Source organism: Marmota marmota, unplaced genomic scaffold, assembly GCF_001458135.2.
Source record: "Marmota marmota marmota unplaced genomic scaffold, marMar, whole genome shotgun sequence".
Lineage (NCBI taxonomy): Eukaryota > Metazoa > Chordata > Mammalia > Rodentia > Sciuridae > Marmota > Marmota marmota.
Genome location: NW_026000249.1, coordinates 34596082 through 34615791, shown reverse-complemented (window position 1 = coordinate 34615791; position 19710 = coordinate 34596082). Strand labels below are relative to the sequence as shown.

Sequence of the window (19710 nt, the reverse complement as noted above, 5' to 3'; positions counted from 1 at the left end):
AAATAAAAAAAAAAAAAAAAAAAAAATGGGAGCAAGTGAGGAGGAGGAGGATGCCAGGAGAAGAGTAACATCCCCCACACCTTCCCTGCACCCTAACCCTTTTTTCTAAAGTCCTCGGTTCTATCTCCTCCCTTCCCAGAATATCATCCGCAAAGTGAGTGGCCAGAAGTTTGTCTACAAGTTTGTGTCCTACCCCGAGGTTGCAAGGTGCTCCACAGAGGACTGCCTGCCCCAAGCCGAGGTATCTGTAGCCTCTGCCGTGGCAAATGTGGCCCCTGCTGCTGTACATGCTGCCCCTGGGGACACTGCCTCTGGAAAGCCAGGCACACCCAAGGGTTCAGGAATAGCAGGCCCAGGCGGTCTGGCACGCAGCAGCCGGAATGAGTACATGCGCTCCGGCCTCTACTCCACCTTCACCATCCAGTCCCTGCAGCCACAGCCACCCCCGCATCCTCGGCCAGCCTCGGTGCTTCCCAACACCACCCCTGCAGGAGCAGCAGCACCTCCCTCAGGGAGCAGGAGCACCAGTCCAAACCCCTTGGAGGCTTGTCTGGATGCAGAAGAGGCTGGCCTGCCTCTGCAGGTAAGTACTGGAATATGGAAATGAAGTAAGGGCCAGGGAGACAAAGAGGACAGATGCACAGGTCTGAAATGAGAGGCAGGGCTGGTAGTGGAAGAGACATAGAAGTCCTGTTAAAGGGCATAATGGTGGAAGGAGTGACACAGAAGTGCTCTGGTGAAAAAGATGGGGAGAAGAGCTATACAGATCCTAAAAAGGGAAGGGGAGAACAAATGTGCAATAATTAGTTACCCAACATGTTGTAGGTGCTCAGTTGTATCATTGGTTTAGTGCACCGCTTCCCAGCCTTCAATGCTCAACTGGATGACTTATTAAGCCACAGATCCACAATGGATCAACACCCAGAATTTCTGATTGATGTGGGCCTGGGGAGAGGTCCTGGAATTTTCTCTTTTTCTTTAATTTGTTTTATTTTTTGGTACTAGGGATTGACCCTAGGGACGCTCTACCACTGAGCTACATCCCCAGTGCCTTTTTTTGTTTTATTGTTTTTTTTTTTTTTTATTTTGAGACGGAGTCTCACTAAGTTGGTGAGGGTCTTACTGAGTAGCTGAGGCTAGCAGCTAACTTGCCATCCTCCTGCCTCAGCCTCCTGAGTTGCTGGGATTACTGGCATGTGCCATGTGTTCATCTAAAATTTGCATTTTAATAAATTTCCAAATGAGGAAGATGCTGCTACTCTGTAAAATAATTTTTTCAAACCACTGTTCTCCTAAATGAGGGTGGTATCCTCTTGAGTCCTACCCCCATCAGGTTGTCTCACCTTGGGTCCTCTGCCCCACTTCCATGAAGAAATCCCATGGCCAGGCGCTGTGGCGCATGTCTGTAATCCCAGTGGCTCAGGAGGCTGAATCGCAAGTTCAAGTGCTGTTGCTGAGGCACTAAGCAATTCAGACCCTGTCTCTAAATAAAATACAAAATAGGGCTGGGGATGTGACTCAGTGGTCAAGCATTCCTAAATTCAATCCCCAGTACCAAAAAAAAAAAAAAGAAGTCCCATAACCTGTTAGAGAACCTACTATGATGTGCCTCCTTTACCAAATCTTGGTTTCCAGGATACTCAATGGGTGGTCCACCGGAGAAGGGTTATCTACCCCAACAACCCTTCCACATGCACTTTATGCTCATTCCTCTCCCAGGTCATCCTGACTCCGCCTGAGGCCCCAAACATGAAATCGGAAGAACTGAATGTGGAGCCAGGTTTGGGCCGGTCACTGCCCCCAGAGGTGAAAGTGGAAGGGCCCAAGGAAGACTTGGGAGCTGCAGGGGAGGTGGGGTTTGTGCCAGAAGCTGCCAAGGCTGGTCCCGAAGTCCCTCCTGCAGAGGGCATGCCAGCCCGGATGCCCGCTGTTGTTATGGAAACTACAGCACAGGTGGGTGGCCTTGCGGCCTCCACCACTGAAATCACCCAGCCACAAAAAGGCCGGAAGCCCCGGGACCTGGAGCTTCCACTCAGCCCAAGCCTGCTGGGTGGACCAGGACCCGAACGGACTCCAGGATCAGGAACTGGCTCTGGTGTGCAGGCACCAGGGCCAGCACTGACGCCATCCCTGCTACCTACGCATACGTTGGTGAGTGTCTGCAGGGGCAAGGATGGCAGCCAGGATGGATGGGATTGGCTTGTGGCAGGTGATTGACAGGAAATAGAGGAAAGTAAAGGAAGGATGTCTTGGAAGAGGGTCAGGCCTTCCTGTGTAATTGGCTGTGCTGAGGCAAGGGCTGGAGGAATAGAGCTTGATCAAAGAAGGGCAGTTCTGGGGACTTTGTGGGTGGGACTGAGGGACCCAGAGTCTGTGGGATTTCAGAGTGGGGCTTTTTGCTTATTGAGTTTACTTATTGAATTTGCTTATTGAGTTTCCTATGATGGGAAGTAAGAGTGGGAAGGTGGACTGTTGGGATGGTGACTCTGAGGTTTGACAGCAGCATGTAAAGTCTGGTGGATGGTCTTGCCTAGTGAGTTCTCAGCAATTGGAGGTGTGCTCTCAGGAGTTGGGAGAGGGTAAATGTGTGAGAGTTGAAGAGATGTCATGGGTGTGACCTCAGTAGTTGTATTCTGGGTCTGAACTTTTGAGGAGGGGCCATGAAAGTCTGAGTAGGAAATATATGGTGGGGCTGAGACCAGGTTCCTTCCATTTTCCCTCACCTACCTTCTACTCACTTGAGCTCTGACCATTCCTTTCCCTGCAGACCCCGGTGCTGCTGACACCCAGCTCGCTGCCCCCCAGCATTCACTTCTGGAGCACCCTGAGTCCTATCGCACCCCGAAGCCCAGCCAAGCTCTCCTTCCAGGTAGAACACCCTCCCCCATCTTGGAGAGGGTAAGAGATGCTAGAATGGCCCCTGTTCATGACCTCTCCCTATTTCTGCTCCCAGTTTCCGTCCAGCGGCAGCGCCCAGGTGCACATCCCTTCCATCAGCGTGGATGGCCTCTCGACCCCCGTGGTGCTCTCCCCAGGGCCCCAGAAGCCATGACTACCGCCACCACCAACCCTTTCTGGGGTCACTCCATCTGTGACCCTGAACTTCTCTCCAGCCAGCCATCTCAAGGAGAAACATAGTTTAACTGACAGACTCAAGCTCTGGTTGTGGTGGGGTGGGGAATTCCTGGGAAGAAGGATCTCTCACTAACTCCTTCACCGAAAACCTACAACTTCTCTCTTCTTCGTCAGTCCCCCAGTGGCCGCCCTTACACGTCTCCTACTTCAGTGGTAGGGGCGGTTTATTTATTTATTTTTTGAAGGCCACTGGGAGGAGCCTGGCCCAACCCTTTTAGGCGGGTGGTTAAGACATCTCCCCCATCTCCCCCATCTCCCTACTTTTTTCCCTAAGACAAGACAATCGGGGTCTGGCTTGAGAAGGACCTTTCTTTATTTATTTCTCAGCCTGCCCTTGGGGAGATGAGGGAGCCCTGTCTCCATTTTGGGGTGTGGGTAGAAGAGCTAGTTTGCTTTGTTTTATTATTCCTGGCCATCCCAAGGGTTCAGGAAGAATTTATCCGCTTTAATGGTTTAGGAGTCTTGACCAAGAAAGGATCACACCCTGGAAAGAGGAATTTCCACCTCCCCAACCTTTCTCTCAGACAGCTTGTCCTTTATTCGACCAACATTGTGGCCAGGGAGGAACACCCTTTTGTTGTTCTCTCCCCTGAGAAGCCATTCCTTTGTCTGCCAAACTCCCTGGGGTCCTGCCTGTTACCTCCCAATGGAGGGTTTTTTTCGGGGGTGGTCCCCGTCTGGGGGGCCCCTCCAACCAGTACTCCAAGTCTCCCTGTCTTTCACCCCCTGCCATTTTGATAGTATAATCTATTTTTAAATGGGGCTTTTCAATAGGGGAGAGGGAGGCATCTCTTCCTGTATCTGATGGGGGCTGGGTGGGGTGGGGAAGGAAGGGATTTGGGGGTGATCTTCATGCTGCCCCCAAGTGTTTATTTTTGATACCAAACGTATTTTCAGCTCCCTCCCTCCCAGCCCCCAATTTCCTGCGGGCGGGTACAAAGGACCCTTTAAGTGTCCCTGGAGTTGGGAGGGAGGAACAGGGGACATAAAGCCTGTCTTGTCTCGATTCCAGGCTAGAGAGGGTGGGTTCAAAAGACACCTGAGCTCATCTCCTCTCAGCACCAGCCCAACCCAGGCCTGGGGATCTGGGGGTTGGTGATTCGGGGACGGTGCTACACTCGTCTCCTCTGTTTGTTTTACTTCCCCAAAATGGACCTTTTTTCCTAAGAGTCCCAGAGAATGGGGAATTGTTCCTGTAAATATATATTTTTAAAGGTGTTGCTGGAGGCTGCTGGTATTTTTTTTCCCCGATTATCTTTGGGACAAGCTGAGTGTGACAAGCACGACTTTGTGTGAAGGGCGATGAGGTTGAGGCAGAGGTTAGTGGTGAGAGAAATAGTAATAGAGACTGCCAGTTGGTCACTGGGTGTGGCGAGAGAAACTGTGGAAAGTTGTGATAGTGTGTTGTGCATGTGAGAGAAAGCAGATGTACGACCACAGACTTTTGACAGCATATCTATGAGAGCAATTGTGGCTACATTTCAGAAACTCACTTTGAGACTGAATGAGTGATTAAGATACTATACAAGAACCTGTGACGGTATGTATGAGATACAGTTCAGGAGAAGGTAACAGGAACTGCAGATTGGTCACTGTTGGACACACTGATGCTGAGCAAGACAGAGTGAACAGAACCACATGTGAGAGACTATGTGGGCAGGAAAGTAGTGGTGAAGATCATCAGGGACCACATGTAGGTGAGAAACCTCACTGTATGTAAACAGGCGACTTGATGTTTGAGAAATGGCTTTTATATGAAACTCTGTGAGGTCCAAGTGACAGCTAAAGCTGTAGGAGTGCACACACAAGAAGTTGATTGTGTGAGAGAGTAGCTGTGAAGCCAAGAGGCCAGAAACCCAAGGTAGGAGAATGTGTGTGTGAAAATGTTTCATAGAGACTGTGGTCAAGACAGAAACAGAGGGTGGTGGTTTCCGGGATCATCTGAGAGGCTGTAATTGTGCGCATGTGTGTGTGAACCTAAGACTGGTGGCAGCTGGTTTACAATTAAGGCTGCAGCCTCTCCACAGGTTCTGGTGAGACTGAAGGACTGCAGTGATACCAGAAACCACAAAACTGTCTAAGAGAAAAGAGAAACTGTGTGAGAGACCAGCAATAGCAAACACTGGAAGCCAGCGACTGTGGGAGAAAAACCTGACAACTGAGCAGTGTCTGAGAGTGTGTGAGTCTATGAAATATGTCATAAAACTAAATAAGAGACTGCATGTTTGTGTAAAAGCTGAGAAGTTGACACCAAGCCAATGAAACTACCGAGCAACCACATGATCAGTGCACATGAGAAACTTGCGAGGCTGTAGTGTGGGCCTGTGTCTGATAAGCCAACTGTATGAAGAAAATGATGGTGTACATGCCTGCACAGGGCATGGGGGGATAATTGCAGGAGACTTATCAAGAGCCTAGTGGCCATTGTGAATTAATGGCTGCATGTATCCAGCATCTAAGGAACCAGTTTTGTGCATAGATAGGCAACTCTTTGTGAAAGACCTTTTTCAAGCCTGTGAACCAAGGACTCAGTGTGGTGGAAGCACCTTGAGAAGGAATGTGGGGTGAGGTGAGGAGACAGTGTCTGAAGATGGTGATACTGTGTGCATGTGAGTCTTCCTGGAAGGCTGTAAGAGGCTACAATCAGGAACTGTGGGGGTGTGTATAAGTGGCTTAAGTAAGAAGGGAGGGGAGAGAGAGTGACTGTGTGTTCAAGAAACTTCTTAAGAGTCTAGTTAGTGGTGACTGTAAATGAGTGACTATTTGTGTGAGAAAATGGCGAGGCAAATGAAATGGTTCATGTTGTGAGAGAGTGTGACCATCTTTGTGTATATGTGAAAAACTGGTGAGAGAAAATATTGGTGATATCGACCAAATGAGACAGGTTCTAAGACGTGATTGGGTGTGTTTGAAACTGCTAGCAGGAGACTGTAGTGGGACTAGGGATCAATGGTAAAGAAATGACTCCCTGAGTAAGTGACAATGTCTGAGTGTATGAGTATGTATGTGAACCTGTTCATAAGAGACTATAGTAGAAGCTGTACATCCAGCTTCTACACTGTGTGTGTATGTATGGGTAATAAAATAAAGCACAAGAGAAAATGAGACCAAATGAGACAGTGTATGAGTGGTCATGGATGGAATGTACCAGACCTAAGAGAAAAAAAAAAAAACTGCCTTTGTTTGGCCTCTTCCGCTACAGGCCTCTTCCGCTCAGTCCCCTCGTCTGGCTTTTCCCAGTTCTCCAAAACTTGAAATGCTGGGGTTCCCCTTGGTTTTCTCTGACGCCCCCTTTTCCTCATGCATCTAGGTAGTCTTCTCTGGTCCCAGCACTTGACATAGGACTTTATCCCCCAAGATGACGCCCAGATTTTTATCTCCAACTCATACCGTTTCTCTTAGCACTTACCAGAATCTCAGGTTTCATTTGTTTCATTTATTGATTTGCTCAGCAACCATTTATTGAGCATCTTCTGTTTGCTGGTACCCATCTGATTCCCTGCAGACCCAGCAGTTAACAAACCAGCACAAACCCCCTGCCCAAGTGAAGCTAATATTCAGAGAGGGAGACTGACAAGAAACAGATAAATACATTATATCAGGCAGTAATGTGGTAATTAAATAAGACAAGTCTCTAGCTCTTTGCTTAAATAAGGAATCTGCCGAGTCATTTCAATGCCTAAACGTGTGTGGGAGAAAATGAAAGTGCCGACAGTTCTCATCCACAGGGAATCCTAAGTATTCATGCAGTTTAGGAACAAAGGAAATATCGATTATAACATTATTACCAGGGCAACAGGTGATTAAATAAAGCAGCCAGGCAGAATTGCAGGTTTCTTGGGGAGGAGTTTGTTTTCACTGGGTAACACAGAATTGACAGTTGAAGTCTTAGAATCTTAACAAGACCCATTGTTCAAAGCAAACATTCAGAGACAGGCTTATATTCTCAGAGAACAGAGTACATCTGTAATGGATACAAATATTCACACACACCTTATCACCCAGAAAACAAGAGCAGTATTCTTGAGGAACTTGTTTTCAACACCTGACCAAATTCTTTTCTCTTGTTTTAATTTGTGGAATGGTATTCTTTATCCATGAATGCAAGAGAAATTAGGCATTGCCTTGCTATCTTTATGCATAAACGTATACGTATACATACACACACACACATATATATGAAATCTCCATCCATCCATATCCTTGCTGTCTTTTTATATATAGATAAGTTGTAGATGGACACAATACTTTTTTTTAAAATTTTTCTGTGGTGCTGAGGATCAAACCCAGTGCCTCACACATTCTAGGCAAACACTACTACTGAGCTACAAGCCCAGCCCCTGCCTTGCTATCTTAGGTTCCTTTCTTGTTAAAAAAGGTTGTTCTTATTTTTATACATTTTGTAGTGCTGGGGATGAAACCCAAGGCCTTGCATACACTAGGCAAGTGCTATACTGCTGAGCTATATCCCCATCCCACAAGATTGTTGTTTTTGAAGTAGGCTCTGGAATTTGACTTGTTAGGGCTTATGAAAAATGAAAGTAGGTCTGAGGGGCACAGTTTTACCTGCAAGGAAAATGGGCTGAAAAGAAGTTCATTATTAACAGTAAAAGAAAGCATGTAAAATTGTTTTCTCTAGATGAGACCCACAAAAATAAAGAAGGCTCAAGGGACCAATGTGCTGGGTCTCAAAGTATGGCCCCCAGGGTCACCTAATGTGAAATGTGCATTTTTATTTTTTTTTATTTTTTGGTACCAGGAATTGAACTCATGGGCACTTAATGACTGAGCCACACACCACACCATCACCAGCCCTTTTTTTTCGCAATATTTTTTAGTTGTAGTTGGCACAATACCTTTTTATTTATTTATTTATTTTTATGTGGTGCTCAGGATGGAACCCAGGCCTCACACGCGCTAGGCAAGCACTCTACCACTGAGCCACAACCCCAGTCCAGTCACCAGCCCCTTTTTATATTTTATTTAGAGACAGGGTCTCACTAAGTTGCTTAGGGCCTTGCTAAATTGCTGAGGCTGGTTTTGAACTTAGTGATCCTCCTGCCTCAGCCTCCCAAGTCTGTGATTACAGGTGTGCACCACAGCACCCATTTAAAGTGGCCATTCTTGAGCCCTACTCCACACCTGTGGAATCAGAAACTAGGATGGAACCCAGTGATCTGAAACTTTATCAAGCCCTTTGGGTGATTCAGATGCACACTGAAGTTTGAGAGTCACTGGACTGGAGAGTAACAGGGATATCATCCAGGAAGGGTAGCTGGAAACAGCCACTGTGAAGGAGATGGTATTTATTGTCCGTCTCTCCTTTTAGAGTAGAAATCACTCATGGGTGAGGATTTTTTTTCTGTCCTGCCCTCTGTTCCATATAATGCTAAGAACTATATCTGGCTTCCTTCCAATAGGTGTTCAATAAATGTTCAGTGAATCAACACAGCAAACACAGGACACCTACTATATGTTAGGCACTGTTTTAAGGATTTCTAAATGTCTTAACTCCCAATCTTCTCAACAAACCCACACAACTATGTCATAGGTGCTTTCTGTGTATACATTTTACAGAGGAGGAAGCAGGCAGGAGGAGTGGTACCTGTCCAAGGGTACTCTGATTAAACATGGCTCAGCTGATTTCCTCCTATCCACCCCTGCCCCAACCCCTGAAGGTGTCCTTAGCTGGGCCCCCAGGGCAGTGGATATCCCCAATTCCACCCTTTCTGAATCCTTCCCCACACCCTGCCACTTCCCCTTCTCACTTCCCTTGTTGTAACCTCCTCCCATATGCTGACCACAGGGAACCTCACTTTTAGGAAAGAGGAGGGTGGGGTTAAGTCAGGATGGAAGATGAAGCAATTGCCACCCATGAGGAGGGCCATTGTCATTTTACCCATGTTTAACACCCCCATGAGCTTGACCCTATAGTGTGGTCAAGATTGTACATTTTACATACAGCGAAACAGACCCAGAGAGGTTGAAGTGACTTGTCCAAGGTCGCACATCAATAAGATTCATCTTACTCTAAACGCTGAAGCTCCATTGCCTTTCATTAAGAACTTGTCCAAGAAGTGAGGACTGAACACTAAGGTTGCTGAGTGGAGCAGAGAAACAGCGTGAGGTGCTGGGGATTGGGTGACAAACAAAACAGAACCTAGGGTAACACAGGAAATGGGGAGGAGAGAGAAGAGGAGGAGTCTGAGGGGACAAAACAGAGGTCAGAGCTCAAGAGGCCTGCATGATATCCTCCTAGTTCCTCCTGTCGCAGGTTCCTCTTTCCAGAAGCAGGTCAGCCCAGATAAAGCCAGACCTCCTCACTGGTGAGGGCACAGGGGCGCCACGCTCAACATGACTACCCGAGCACAGGCCCCTCAGTCACTGTTGCTGCTACTGCTCACCCTGCCAACCACAGGTGAGTGAGTGGGAGCCCAGCTGCCCCCCTGAGGGGCTCAGATCCACCATGCTCCTGACCATTCCCTCCCCCTGGTCCTGTTACAGGCTCAGACCCTGTGCTCTGCTTCAGCCAATATGAAGAAGACTCTGGCAAGTGCAAGGGCCTCCTAGGGGGAGGCGTCAGTGTGGAGGACTGCTGTCTCAATGCTGCCTATGCCTTCCAGGAGAGTGGCAGTAGGCTCTGTTGGGCATGCAGGTTCGGAGGAACCTGGGGTTGGCAGGGGGCAAAAAGGTCCATGTCTCAGAACTAAGCTCATCCTTTCTCTGGGACCTCCAATGGTGACCCTGAAGGCCATGATCATAACCAGCTCAGGGTATATCAACCTTGGCACCATTGACATATGGAACTGGAAACTTCTTTGTTGGGAGTGGGGGGCGAGTGCTGACCTGTTCCTTGTAAGTTATTTTGGAACATCGCTGGCCTTGCATTAGACTCTGGGAGCAACACCTACCAGTTGAGAAAACCAAAACTGTCTCTAGACATAGCCAAATTTCTGAGGGCAACTCCAGTTCCCTAATTGTGATGACAGCTCATATTTATCGAGTGCTTACTGTATATAGACACATCTATACATGGAAGGGGAGGAGTTTGGGGGAATTCTGAGGGTAGCTCCAGGCCCCTAATTATGATGATACCTCACATTCCTTGAGCATTTCCTCCATACTAAATGCAATGCAGGGATTTCTAGAGTCGTTCTAGTCTCCTAATCATGATTTCCTGTATCTTACGTGTATGGAGCCTTACTATATTCCAGATGTATTTCCTGTTATTTCCTAACTCCTTACCATATATTTCAGATACACTACAGGGATGAGGAGCTTGTTGTTCAAGGGTGGGGGCGGTTTCCTGGGGATTTATCCCAGAGATGTTCTACCACTGAGCCACATCCTCAGCCCTTTTTTATTTTATTTGAAACAGGGTCTTACTAAGTTGCCAAGGCTGGTCTCAAATTTGAGATCCTCCTGCCTTGGCCTCCCAAGTTTCTGGGATTACAGGTGTGCACCACCATGCCTGGCAAGGTTGGGTATTTTTGAGAGCAGCTCTTGGTCCCTAGTCTTGTTGGCAGGTCATATCTATTTAGCATTTGAGAGCATATCCTTACTGTGAAGGAGATGGGAATAGATCCAGGGTATCTCTTTTTCTTTTTCTTTTTTTTTTTTTTTTGAATGGGGACTCAGGGGTGCTCTACCACTTAGCTACATCCCAGTCCTTTTTTTTTAAAGTTTTATTTTGAGATAGGGTTTCACTAGTTTTCTGAGACTAGCCTCAAAGTTGGAATCCTCTTGCCTCAGCATCCTAAATTACTGGTATTACAGGTATGCATTATGGCACCTGATGATCCAGAGTATTTCTGAGGGGATGTGTGAACTCATTGGCACAATGACTCCTATTAAAAATTTCCTGTCTGCCTGCTACTGTGCAGGGCAATGGCCACTTGGGTTTCTGGCAGCAGTTTGGACTTCTAGTCCTTAAGTTTGCTTACGGTATCCCTGGCTTTGTCCTTGAGGATTTCCAGTGGTAACTTTAAGGCCCTGGTTATGAAGGAAAGTGACATTTATCAAGCACCTAACTATGTGCCCACCTATTCTCATTCAATTCTGCAGTATCCCTAAGTGGTAGGTACTCTTGGATCCATGCTGCACATTTACACAGCACCCACTTATGGGCCTGCTTCTAGAGTTCCACATGCCATCCTGTCAATTTGCACCAGGATAGGACATGTGTACTTCTCCACAGGCTCCCACGATGGTCACCATGGTCCTCATGGGCCCCCTGCTCAGTGACATGCTCTGAAGGCTCCCAGCTGCGACATCGGCGCTGTATGGGCAGAGGTGGTCATTGCCCTGAAAAGGTGGCTCCTGGGACCCTTGAGTGGCAGCTACAGGCTTGTGAAGACCAGCCGTGCTGTCCTGGTGAGGAGGATCAGCTAGGCGGGCAAGCACTCCCTGTCACCTGGCCCCAGCACCAAAAGAATCAGTGCAGAGGCCCTGAGGACGAGCCTGTGCCTGATGCTGCAAGGAGCTGAGGGCATTCTGGTGACTGGAGGAGAGTGTGGGAGGTGAGGCTAGAAAGGTGAGGGAAGCTACAGTGAGGACATTGACTTTAGTCAGTGATTTGGATTGTGGGCAGGGTAGAAACTCAATCTTACTGGGTTTGGGAAGATGACCAACTGTACGACAGGGGTCAAGCAGAGGAACCAGGATGAAAGGTGCTGCTGTAGTCCAGATGAACAGTAATGGTGGGCCAAGTCTGGGGTCATGAGATGTAGGGACAGGGTTAGCTGATATGGGACACACAAGAAAGCCAGGAACACTGATTGACATCTCTGCCTCTATACCATCTGCCCTTCTCCTCTCCGACAGAGATGGGTGGCTGGTCTGAATGGGCACCCTGGGGGCCTTGCTCTGTCACCTGCTCCAAAGGAATCCAGACCCGCAAACGACTATGTGATCGCCCTGCCCCCAAGTGTGGGGGCCACTGCCCAGGAGAGGCACAGGAGTCAAAGCCCTGCGACACCCAGAAGGTCTGCCCCAGTGAGTGAAGGCAGCCACAGGACACTGATGGGGGCACCCAGGGTGGGTATGTGGAGTTTCAGCCAGGAACTGCCAGGTAGAGAGGATTCAGCAAGCCTGACCATGTGTATATCCTCCCACTCCTACCACAGCACATGGGGCCTGGGCTGCCTGGGGCCCTTGGAGCCCCTGTTCAGGCACCTGCCATGGTGGACCCCATAAGCCTACGGAAACACGAAGCCGCACATGCTCTGCACCTGAGCCCTCCAAGCAGCCTCCTGGGAAGCCCTGCCCAGGAACAGCCTATGAGCAACGGGGCTGCACTGGCCTGCCACCCTGTCCAGGTACGCGGGGATGAGGCTGCTGACATGAGCCTCCTCCAGCAAGCCTTTTGAGTCAGGGCACAGATGGTCTGTCATTTCAGGGAATAGAGTTCTTATACCATGTGATAATGGAGGCTTTCATATGGGGACAGTCTGTCTCAGAGTCTAGGGGCTGGGGAGATTGGGGTGGCCTTTCTCTTTACTCCCTTTACTCCTCCAACAGTGGCTGGAGGCTGGGGGCCATGGAGCCCTGTGACTCCTTGCCCTGTGACCTGTGGCCTGGGCCAGACCCTGGAACGAAGGACATGTGATCACCCTGTGCCCCAGCATGGGGGCCCCGCCTGTGTTGGTGATGCTACCCGGTCCCACATCTGCAACACAGCCATCCCCTGCCCTGGTCAGTACTAGGAGGTACCATGTCCATGCTTCAGGTCCCCACCTCCTGCCCATCTGTTGCCCAATTCCTATTACTGAGGCTTTCCTGCCTCTAATTCCTCCTTTCTCTGTCCTCATGCCTTAGTTTCACCTGTGGTCCCCCATTCTCACATCTGATCACCCCCACTCTCTCCAACAGCTTTTGTTCCTTCCCCTGAGCTCCCTTATTCACTCCCTAGTTTGATGCAAGCCCCTGTTAACCTGTCTGTGCAGTGGATGGACAGTGGGAAGCCTGGGGAAAGTGGAGCATCTGCTCCCGCCTCAACTTGAAGTCTATCAGCTGTGAGGAAATCCCAGGCCAGCAGACACGCACAAGGACCTGTGTGGGCCGCAAGTTTAATGGACAGCGATGTGCTGGGAACTATCAGGATATCCGACACTGCTACAATATCCAGAACTGCCTCTGTGAGTGCCCCCATAGACAACACTGTGAGGGTGGGCAGCCCACACAGGGGCAAAGACTTCCACCTGTGCTGTGGACCACCATGTCCCTGCAATCTTCCTCTTGTCTTCCCACTGAGACCTCCAGTTCTCACTCTGTGATCCCCTCCCCTTGTTACAGTGAAAGGCCAGTGGTCACAGTGGAGTACCTGGGGATTGTGTACACCCCCATGTGGACCCAACCCCATCCGCGTCCGCCAGCGCCAGTGCACAGCCTTGCTCCCCAAGTTTTCGTGAGTGAGGGGGCAATGGGTGCCTGGGAGGGAATGATGATGTTGAAGGTGGGAGAGTCAGGCCCCCAACTAGGGCTTTCACCACAGGGTCTAAGGTGCCTACCTTACTGAGTGCCATCTCCCAGCCGCAGGAAGAAGCAAGAAATTAAGAGGAGAAGGAAGATACTTGGGGAGAATTCACAGCCTCTGTGCCCTTTAGTCCCTCACACAGTCACTCAGCTGTTCTCCCATTCGCTCAGTCCTTCATGTGTCCATTCCTTCTGTGTTCTGGGTTACCATTCTTTGAATTGCCCAGTCACCCATGACTCCAGTCACTCCTTTAGCATCTCACTGTCCTTTTGGGCCATAGTTACAGAACCCAGATCCATGAATTCCTCCAGGGACCCAGGTGAGCAGAGCCCTGACAGAATGCATACACGGAACAACTGGTGCATGGCAAAGGGACTGACACCATATCCTGGGTCCAGGAAGTTGATCAGGGCTTCCTGGGAAGGCAGGGGTCAGAAAAGACATTGCTGGCATTAAGACAGTGAGCATGGTCTAAAACACAAGTGAGTGGCCACACTAAGTGATCACTGGTGACTAGAGTGGCCCAGGTGTGGGAGAAGGTTAAAATACCTATCCCTTCCTTATTTTCAGGTACATCAAGCTACTAGTTAAGCAGGCTTTTTCAGCTCTTGGAAGGCCTGGCATCTGGGACATGATCTTCTAGCTCTGGGGTTCAGAGTAGGTCCCAAAGATGAGTTAGAGGTGTTGAATGGAGGTGCAAAGGACTTGAATAAGTAAGAGGCTGAATGAATGAAGGACCAGCTGAAAGAATTTGGGTGGAAGTGAATGGATGGCTTGCTTAGTGGGAAAAATAATCCAGGCAAAGGTCTTTCTGGACATGGGACTGAGTTTATATAAAGTGGAGGAAGCAGAGACATTGGCTTGGGGCAGGGATTTGGGCCTAGCATCAAGGCCTTGAATATCAGGACAAAACATTTGGGTTTTTTCAGGTGGGGAATGGGAAGAGATAAAGGATTTTAGAGGTAAGAGAAGGTAGCTCCTATCAACAATTAACAGCCACCAGCATTTATTGAGCACTTACTCTGTGCCAGGTACCACTCTGAACACTTTACCTGAGTTAATTCATGTATCCTCACTCTGCCTGGTGAAGTGTGTATTGATATTATTATTCCTATTATTACCATTTTGTAGATAAGGGAAACAGGCACAGGAAAGCTAAAGAAATAGCCCAATATCATATCTAAAACGTAGAGTTGGGCACACAGTGGGCACTCATTAAGAATTTTTTTTTTTTTTTTTTTTTTTGGTACTGGGGATTGAACTCAGGGGTACTCGGCCACTGAATCACATCCCCAGCCCTGTTTTGCATTTTATTAGAGACAAGGTCTCACTGAGTTGCTTAGCACCTCGCTTTTGCTGAGGCTGGCTTTGAACTCATGATTCTCCTGTCTCAGCCTCTCGAGCCACTGGGATTACAGGCGTGCGCCACCATGCCCAGCTACTTATTAAGAATTTACTGAATGCATTCTTGCCTTCCCTGAACTTCTTTCTTCCATTCCCCTTATCATCCCAGGCCCACTGTTTCCACGGTCGAAGGTCAGGATGAGAAGAATGTGACCTTCTGGGGGAATCCACGGCCAATGTGCGAGGAGCTGCAGGGGCAGAAGCTGGTGATGAAGGAGCAACGGCCATGTCTACATGCACCTGCCTGCACAGACCCTGAGGAATAGAAATCCTAATATCTGTCGCTTCTACCCTGCTCCCCTTACCTCTCAGACTTCAATAAATCATCCTCTTGGAGCTCTTCTAAGATTCCTTAAAGGAGGAAAAGCAACCTGACCCCCTCCCCCAAAGTGAGGCAATAGCATCTTCTAGAGGAAAGTCACAGCAGCCTATTATGGAAAACAGTATTTTTCACTGTGGCTGCTTCTTAGAAGGTGTGAAAGTAAGTGTCAAACCCCAACTTCCCTTTGCCACTGCCCTAATGCTGTCTTGGACCCTCTAGTACCCGAGGACTGCTCAGCACGTCCCTCTGCAGAGCTCTGCTTTGTGGATTTCATGATTGGCTATTCCCTCTGGCAAGTACTTCTTGATTGGCCAGAATTCTGGCTAGTTGTTATCTCCCTGCCTCCTGAAGCTCCCTAGGTTCCCACCCACAAGATCCTCTCCGCTGGCCAGTTCCATGTCAATCTACCATGAACAGCGGCAGAGGCGTGGCCAGTGTTGGCACCCTGCCGAGCTAGCACCTGCACCCACCCACTCCCCAGCAGCCCAGTTCCAACACCACAATTACCAGTGACAAATAGCTTCGGGAGGCTGGGGGCGGACTGAGGAAGTGGGTATGATGTGCTTTGAGCTGAGGTGAGGGTATAGAGAAGTTAGAGTCAGCATCCATCTGGAGGAGCCCCTAGGACAAACCCAGACACATATTCCTCAAGCAGTTGTTCATTTCACTCAACACTTAAGCGTCTGCTGCATGCTAAAGCTAAGTTTGGGCATCTGGGGTGGAGGAGGGCTGGTAGAAGGAGAGGACATCTGAACCAGGGAACAGACTCAGAATAGGCATTCCTTTCATTCGAACATCTATTCAACACTTAACGCCTACTGTATACTAACAATAGTGCTGGACATCAGGGGACATAGGAAAAAAAGAGGAATCAGAGCAGCACGTCCCTGCACAATGAAGAGAAAAAACCCAGACCCCAGTGCTCTTAGCATTTGCTTATTAATTTACCACTCACTGAATGCTGAGCCCCTCCTGATGACCCACATAGGAATCATTACAATAATTATGGCAATAGCCAATACTTAGAAAGTACTTACTGTGTGCCCAGTAGTGTCTTAAGGCTTTCCATAAGCGTGAACTCATTTAATCCACAATAAACCCATGAGGGTCATTATTTTTCTCATTTTGCAAAGGAGAAAAATCCTCATTTTGCAAAGGAGAAACCAGCCACAGAAAGGTAGTGGGCTGGACATTTTTGAAGCACCATGGATTGTGGTGCAGCCTTAAATATCAGAAGCAGAGTTCAAAACTGTACCGTTGGTAGAGAGGACCCCTCTGTGTGTGAAGTGTCAGGTGAGAGATTTGAGACATCTGGAGTCTTTGTCAGCACCCTTATCTGACTTCTCTGGATGGACTTCCCATTATGTAAAATGGGCTAATGGATGGGTTGAAGTGAAGACAAGTCAGTGAGTACTTGGTCATTTTGGCAAGACTAAGTCAAAGTGAGGGTTTCTGGTGGCTACTACAAGGTGAGAGAGAGATGTGTGTATAAGAAAATGGCAGCTCTGTGTGTGCATTATGAGGTACATATCTTTGTGTGTCTATATGCTATAGACCTATGGAGTTGTGCAAGAATTAAGAATGTATTGAATATATATGAATGGTGTGAGGTTACAACTGTGCATGTGTCTTAACTGTGAAATAGAGCGTGTGTGTGTGTGTTTGTGTGTGTGTGCACGCACATTAAGGTGGCATAGATATGTATGTATAGATGTGTTCCTAATTAACAACGAGGAAAATCATTCTTGGCCTTTCCGTATGCTCATTCCTGCTGAAGAAGATGGAGACAATGTAGAGAAGCCTTACCTCTCTGCCTCCAGGAGTTGAAATACTCCTGGGGGGAAATCTACATCTCCTACAAAACAGTCTACAAAATATTACTAGCAATTAAATCACCTGGAGGCTACAAATACCAGGAACCTGGGAACCAGGTCCCTAAGAAGAGGCATAGCTTGAAGACAGTCCTAAGGAGCCAAAATTTAGGCCTAAAAGAGCCAGAGAGGTCTAGAGACCTGCAACTGCTCCTGTTCCCCAGAGAGGTCATCACAGGCCCTACATAGCTTTTTTTTATTAGCAGTGGAAGCACATATTTCAAAATATTCAAAGAAACCAATTTGTGGGCAGTTCCCATTTGGAATGCCAAGAGTGCATCCTGGAGGGAGGAGGGAAGACCAGCCAAAGAAAAGGCCTGGAAATGGGACTGAAGATGGCTGGGACGTCAGAGACAGTAAAAAGGATGATTTAGGTGATGTCTAACTTGGGGACTGTGGGAGCCTAGGGAAGAAGAGATGGAATCTGAGTGGGTGGTTCCTGGAAACTGGCCAAAGGCAGTCCCCTGAGAGAGGGAGAAAGGGAGAGGGCATTCCTAGCAGAGGTTACAGCACATGCTAAAGTACAGAGATTGCGGGTGATCATCACCTTTTTATGATAGAAAAAAAAAATGTCAGGGATTTAGTCACTTTCCCAACCATATGGTGAAAGTCTGTCTTGAACTCAAGCACTGTGACTCCAGTTCCCACACTATTGGTCTTAGGTCAGTGATGGATGAAGCAGAATGAACAAATGAATAAGTGAATGATTAACCTGAAAATCCCCCAGGCAAAAGACTCCAAATCTGCCTACTTGGATTATCTTCTGCCACCTCATCTGATCCATTATCATTGCTCAGTACGTTAAGGCCCTATACAATATGGTCCCTGCTAACCTCTCTGATCTTGTCCCCTACCATAAACCCCCTCATTTTGTTCTAGTCATACAGGCATTGGCTGTTCTATCTTCCTCCACTCCCCACCACCCATACTGGGAATTGACCCCAAGGGCACTCTATCACTGAGCTACATCCCTAAGCCCTTTTATTTTTGAGACAGGGTCTCACTAAATTGCTGAGGCTGGCTTTAAACTTGCAATCCTCCTGCCTCAGCCTCCTGAGTCTCTTGGATTACAGACAAGCTCCACAATGCCCAGCTTCCTGGCACATTCTTTAAAAAAATATATATAGATGAGGGCTGGGGTTGTGGTTCAGCGGTAGAGTGCTCGCCTAGCACATGTGAGACCCTGAATTCAATCCTCAGCACCACATAAAAGTAAATTAATAAAAAATAGATATTGTGTCCAATTATAACAAAAAAATAAAATATTAAAAAATATATAGAGATGGTAAACTGAACATGACCCTTTGGGAATAACCTGGAGTTCTTGGATTCCCTTATCTGTAAAATGGAAATTATATTATCCACCATAGGATTGTTGTGAGGTTTGGATACAGTCAGTCAACAAACATTTGTTTTTATTGAAGTCAGGATCTTACAGGTTTGACAGAAGGGCTCCTAAATCTCATTTGCTCATGTGCAGATATTATTTGGCATCCTGCCTCTGTGGAAACTTTTCAAGTGCAGGGGAAGACAATCATGGACACTAATGACACCAGGTTTGAGCTGTGTCCAGAGAAGAGAGATGGGGCATGTAGACTGAGTGTTGTATGTGGGAATGGGAGAGCAAACATGCATCAAGGCTAGTGCTACAAGGAATATGTCTGTGTTGCATATCTTGGTGTCTCCATGATCATCTGTGGGTACATATTTTGTCTGGGTGTCCACGCTTGTGTGAGCTTTTCCAGGTCTCTGTGTGTCAGCATGTTGTCCATGTATGTATGCATGTGTGTACTCAACATGCTCATGTGTTAGTTACACTGAGTTTATGTCTGTATACTTAAATGGGTATGTGTTCTCTGTCTGAACATGTCCCCGTGTTCCTTTACTTTTGTGTGTGTCATTCCTGTGTGACTCCAGACCCTTGGCCACTGGAGGCAAGGGTATGTACATTGCCCAAGTCTCCACCTCCACTTGTCTGGTGCTGTTTACACTGCCCCCATGCCCTTCTCTCTGCATAGCTAAGACTGTATGGACATGGGAGATTGATCTCCGCGCGGGACACTGCGTGTGACCTCACTCCTCGCTGAGGGGGTTATATCTCTACTTTTATGTCTCCCAGTGTGACTCCACACCCACCCCCCAAATACCTTACCTCGTGAATATCAACACTGGAAAAGCCCAGTATTTGGGGTGGGGTGAGGTTCTTGTATATGAGTGCAAGTGGATGCAAGAAACAGGATGAGGTGGTTGGGGGTGTGCGTGCCGGACGACCCCGACCCTCCGGACAAGTACCCCACCCCCACTCCCCAAATTGCGCATCCCTTACTGGAAGGGGGAGGGGAAACAGGATGCGGCGTGGCGCGTGCGCAATGCCAGCTTCAGCACCGCGGACAGCGCCTTCGCCCCCGCCTGCCGGCGCGCTCCACCACCGCCCCAGCACTGAAGGCGCGCTGACGTCAGTCGCCGCTCCGCTACAAACTCCCCTTCCCAGTCGTTTTGGTCCC

At 48.3% G+C, this 19710-nt stretch overlaps 3 protein-coding genes across 3 annotated transcripts in view; all 3 read left to right on the top strand.

Annotated features, from left to right (window-relative positions):
- Positions 1–4353, top strand: part of Elk1 (ETS transcription factor ELK1) — a 15707-nt gene extending 11354 nt beyond the window's left edge. Inside the window, exons 3-6 of the mRNA XM_015488150.2 lie at positions 140–583; positions 1720–2151; positions 2768–2869; positions 2954–4353. Coding sequence (XP_015343636.1) covers positions 140–583; positions 1720–2151; positions 2768–2869; positions 2954–3052 — 1077 coding nt within the window. The 3' untranslated portion in view covers positions 3053–4353. The remainder of the gene's footprint in view (positions 1–139; positions 584–1719; positions 2152–2767; positions 2870–2953) is intronic.
- A 5022-nt stretch (positions 4354–9375) lies between these two features.
- Positions 9376–15349, top strand: LOC107144329 (complement factor properdin). Its single transcript, XM_015488149.2, has 9 exons — positions 9376–9553; positions 9640–9790; positions 11333–11508; positions 11959–12129; positions 12261–12452; positions 12655–12828; positions 13080–13271; positions 13429–13540; positions 15123–15349. Exons 1-9 carry the CDS (start codon positions 9490–9492, stop codon positions 15277–15279), a joined length of 1389 nt encoding a protein of 462 aa, XP_015343635.1. The 5' UTR covers positions 9376–9489; the 3' UTR covers positions 15280–15349.
- A 4226-nt stretch (positions 15350–19575) lies between these two features.
- Syn1 (synapsin I) overlaps positions 19576–19710 on the top strand; it is a 56161-nt gene continuing 56026 nt past the window's right edge. Inside the window, exon 1 of the mRNA XM_048796396.1 lies at positions 19576–19651. Within this exon, the coding sequence (XP_048652353.1) occupies positions 19576–19651 (76 nt within the window). The remainder of the gene's footprint in view (positions 19652–19710) is intronic.